The sequence below is a fragment of the Myotis brandtii genome, unplaced genomic scaffold (assembly GCF_000412655.1).
Source record: "Myotis brandtii unplaced genomic scaffold, ASM41265v1 scaffold138, whole genome shotgun sequence".
NCBI lineage: Eukaryota > Metazoa > Chordata > Mammalia > Chiroptera > Vespertilionidae > Myotis > Myotis brandtii.
In genome coordinates, this window is record NW_005354915.1 from 1,723,056 (window position 1) to 1,727,288 (window position 4,233).

At 56.3% G+C, this 4,233-nt stretch overlaps 2 protein-coding genes across 2 annotated transcripts in view; both read left to right on the top strand.

Moving 5' to 3' along the window:
- PARVB (parvin, beta) overlaps positions 1-4,233 on the top strand; it is a 44,303-nt gene that overhangs the window by 24,236 nt on the left and 15,834 nt on the right. The window contains exons 6-7 of the mRNA XM_014535119.1: positions 2,664-2,722; positions 4,134-4,153. Coding sequence (XP_014390605.1) covers positions 2,664-2,722; positions 4,134-4,153 — 79 coding nt within the window. The remainder of the gene's footprint in view (positions 1-2,663; positions 2,723-4,133; positions 4,154-4,233) is intronic.
- Positions 3,236-4,233, top strand: part of PARVG (parvin, gamma) — a 44,372-nt gene continuing 43,374 nt past the window's right edge. The window contains exon 1 of the mRNA XM_014535118.1: positions 3,236-3,248. The gene's annotated coding sequence lies outside the window, so the exon portion shown is untranslated. The remainder of the gene's footprint in view (positions 3,249-4,233) is intronic.

Consider the following 4,233-nt stretch of genomic DNA (forward strand, 5'->3'; position numbering starts at 1 on the left):
GGGCTGAGGTGGAGGAAGGACGAGGCCAGGCATACCCCGCTCCCAGCAGCGGGGCCGGGGACACGGGTGCCTCTGAGCTGCAGTGGTTTCCCCATGAGACCGAGGTCGCACTGCGCGCCTGGAAAATACGCAGCTTCGTGTGTCCGTGCTCGGGCCCGGCACCCGGTACCGGCCTCTCATGCATTTGATGAGAAAGTGAGTCAGTGTTCAGGTCCGCCAGGGGCTCTCCCCAGATGAGTCAGGTGGGGCCGTGAGAGAGCCGCCAGCGCCCGCGGGGGGACAGTACCCGCAGGCTGAGCACAGGACACGGGGAGCTTGGGGCTGGGGAGGTGTCCGCAGGGGCTGCCCAGCAGGGAGTGAGCTCCCTGCCTCTTGAAGGGGCTCAGGAGGGGCTCGTGGTGGGGGTGGGTTAGCTGGCCGCCAAGCTCCACCCCGAGGTCCCGTGACATAAACCGGAGTTGTTCCACTTGCACTGAGAGTTCCTTTCTTTTTCTCTCATTAGGTGCGGAGCTGTCTTGTATCATTACAGATTCACAGACAAGAGAGCCCAGGATCGAATGGAAGAAAATTAAAGATGCTCAGACCACATACGTGTTTTTTAACAACAGAATACAGGGTATGATGCCATGTCCCCTCCATGTTTCCAGGCCAGACTTCCTCTCCTCCCACTGGTTCCGCATCTTAGCCAGGATTTTTATTTTTATTTTGTTTTGCTTTACTTACAGAAAAGTCAAACATGTCAAGGTAATGAGACTAGCATATTGAACCTCCCTGACCCTGTCACCCAGCTTCAGCAGATATCAATTCATTAGGGTTTTAATCTCTCTGCAAAATAGCTTTCTGCAGTATCCGAGTCAGCATGCTCCCAGGCCATCTTTATATCATGATCCATGACATGAGTGATGCAAGTTAAGTGAGTTAGAGGGTCACATGGCACAGCAAGGAGACAACAAGTGTTTGGTGCAAGCACACCACACTGAGAAAGCACTTGCTAGACAGCTGGCGGGTGTGATCCTGTGTGAGCACAGAGGTAAGTGTTAGGTGTTCTCGGGCGACATGACGGAGGGGCAGGACAGGTGGCGTGAAAAGCTTCCCAGAAGTGACCTCTAGACAGAGAAGTGAAGGCTAGTTAGCCAGGCAGGATGGTGAGGCGTGGGGTGAAGAAATGTGTTGGCCAGAAAGAATGATGTGTATAAAAATATAGAAGCAAATGTCAGCTTGGCTTATTAGAGACACTGCAAGGGCTCCCCCATTGCTGGGGCTGACAAAAGGAGGAGGAGGGCCAGGGGGTCTCCAGGTGAAGCTGACCAGGTGTGTCAGGGCCAGACTGGACCAGCTCGAGGCAGTGAACGCCAGGCTCAATCCCCAGGTGGGGCGTGCAGGAGGCAGCCGATCACTGATTCTCTCTCATCACTGATGTTTCTATCTCTCCTCCTCTCTTCGTCTCTGAAATCAATAAGAACACGTTTTAAAAATATAAAAAATAAAACAACGGACATTTATTCCCTCGCAGTTAGGAGGCCACGGTTCCTCCGAGGGCTCCAGGGGCGAGCCCTTTGCCTTCCCCCTCCTGGCGGCTGGCGGCTGGCTCAATCCGGGGATCACGCCCTCACATGCCAGGAGAAGTGTGTCACACACGTGTCATGGTCCTGGAGCTGCTCTAACAAAATGCCACCAAGTAGCTGCTTTAAAACAATAGACACTGCCTGGCCGGTGGGGCTCAGTGGTTGAGCATTGACCTGTGAACCAGGAGGTCACCGTTCGATTCCCACTCAGGGCACGTGCCCCGGTTGCAGGCTCCATCCCCAGTGTGGGGCGTGCAGGAGGCAGCCGATCACTGATTCTCTCTCATCACTGATGTTTCTATCTCTCCTCCTCTCTTCGTCTCTGAAATCAATAAGAACACGTTTTAAAAATATAAAAAATAAAACAACGGACATTTATTCCCTCGCAGTTAGGAGGCCACGGTTCCTCCGAGGGCTCCAGGGGCGAGCCCTTTGCCTTCCCCCTCCTGGCGGCTGGCGGCTGGCTCAATCCGGGGGTCCCTGGACTTGTGGGCACATCCGTCAGGTCTCTGCTTCCTGGTCACGTGGCCTCTCTCCTCTGTGTCCATCTGTCTGTGTCTCCACCGTCTCCCCTGGTCAGGACCTGGCCGTATGCACTGAAGACCCACCGGGTCCCCCGTGGCCTCTTCTTAGCTGATGGGATCTGCAAGGACCCTATTTCCAAATGAGACCACACTCTGGGCTCCGAGTGGACACGACTCCGGGGGGGCCCTGCCAGCCCATGTTCGTGTGTTACTGCCCTGGGTGCCTCCCACGGTCCTGTCCTTCCTCATGCTCCTCACCTTCCGGTGCAGGGCGTGGCATGAGGGGTCCCCATGGGAGCCAGGTTTCTCCCGAGCCCCCAAAGCCGCCAGCTCTCGGAGCAACGTGGAGAACCTCGGTGAGGGCGGGGAGGAGACAGCTTCCGGCCCCCAATAGGGTCTCTGCCCGTGGCCTGGGGGCCTGGATGCTCTGCACGACTGCTGTTTCGTGGTCCCCACGGTGGCCTCGTGGGTCCGGCCAGCTGCACGGCTTCAGGTGCCCCGTCCACATCCGCCTCCTCTCGTCTCCACCTGCGCAAGCGCCTGTGTATTCACGTGTTCGTTTTGGGGTTTTCAGAAGCGGGAAGGCCTGCTGCATTCCAGCCACGTCACGGAGGAGCTGACCACGACCACTGAGTAAGTGGCCCGGCTGCAGCCACGGCCCTCCCCATGGCGGTGACGTTTTCACACAGGCGTCTGCCTGGCCTCAGCCTCCACACACCTTCTTCAGTCTTTTCTTTTCTTTCCTTTTCTTTTCCCTCTTCTTTTCTCTTCTTTTCTTTTCTTTTCTTTTCTTTTCTTTTCTTTTCTTTTCTATGAGGGAGGGCAAGGTGGCAGTTTAGTTTGGTATCTGAATGAGGGGTTCCAGATCTATTATTTCTTCCCAAATAGAAGATTAACAGAAACGTATGGCGTAGGTGTTAGGACTCCCACAGGCCGCCTGAAATCTCTTGTGGAACGAGACAGACAATAATAAATAAATATAGTTGATCATGTTCAAAATCTCTCAGAAGGAAGGCAGAGATGAAGGGAAATTTCAAACATTGGACTTCCATAGAGCGGGTGTGCTAAAGCATTTGATGTTATTCCCCAAAGCCCGCGGGCTCATCACCCCTCGTGTTAGAAGGCGGGCCTCCAGAATGTGGAGAGGGAGGCAGTGGGCGTTCGGATGCTCAGGGGGACCCCCGGTCCCAGTTAATTTATCCGTCCACACTGGCTCTGAGGAGAGAGCCTTCTGTTTCTTAAGGTGTCCTCCTCACCTCCCGTCCAGCCTCAACATCCTTCCCATTCCTCTCTAGGGCCAGCTCTGTGGCCACCTCCTACAGGAAGCCCTCCCTGTTTGCAAGCAGGAGTGACCGCCTTCCTGTAGTTCCCACAGCATCTCCTGTCTGTCACACTGTAGGTGGAAGTGTGGGCTCACCGTCTCTGTCACCACCAGCACCACGAGCACAGGGCCAGGGGTGTTCATGTCTGCCTTCGCGGCCCGCGCGTTGTAGGTGCTCAAGAAAATAGCTGATAAGTGAGGTGGAGGCAGAGGACTTAGGTCTAGAGGACTTGGGGACGAAGTAAAGATCGCTTGCCTATCAGGAAGGTGTGCACCCGGGAAGGGGCTGTGCATTTGTGCCCCAGAAATCGTCCAGGCGAAGCGGGGCGTCCACCCTTTGTGGTTCCGGCCTGGCCAGGGTTCCTGGGGATCCTTTAGTCCCGGGGTTCCCTGAAAGGGCGTCGTGTTTCCTCATGAAATGGGCTCTCGGGCCAGCTGTTCCCGGGAGGGCCGAGCTGCTGGCCTGTGCTCCACGTGGGCCACTCCCAGGATTCACCCCCCTCCCCTGACAATAGGGGTGTTTAGATAGAGATGATTTCCTGCGGGACAGGGTTCGTCCACATGTGGTCGAGTTTTATAAATAGCCCGTCGGGTGGGCATGCCCACCTGATTCTGCATCACCCCGTCGCCTCCCGCAGGCACTCCCTGCGGGTGAGCGGCCCCTCGGACGTGTCTCTCTGACGTGTCTCTCTGACGTGTCTCTCTCTGTGTTTCTGTTTGCAGGCAGATGATGGGGCGGTTTGGTAAGTAACCCAGGGCCGGGCGCGGGTGGGGGTCTGGGGCCGCGGGGCGCTGGGCTGTCCTGGGAAGCCTCAGGGCTCAG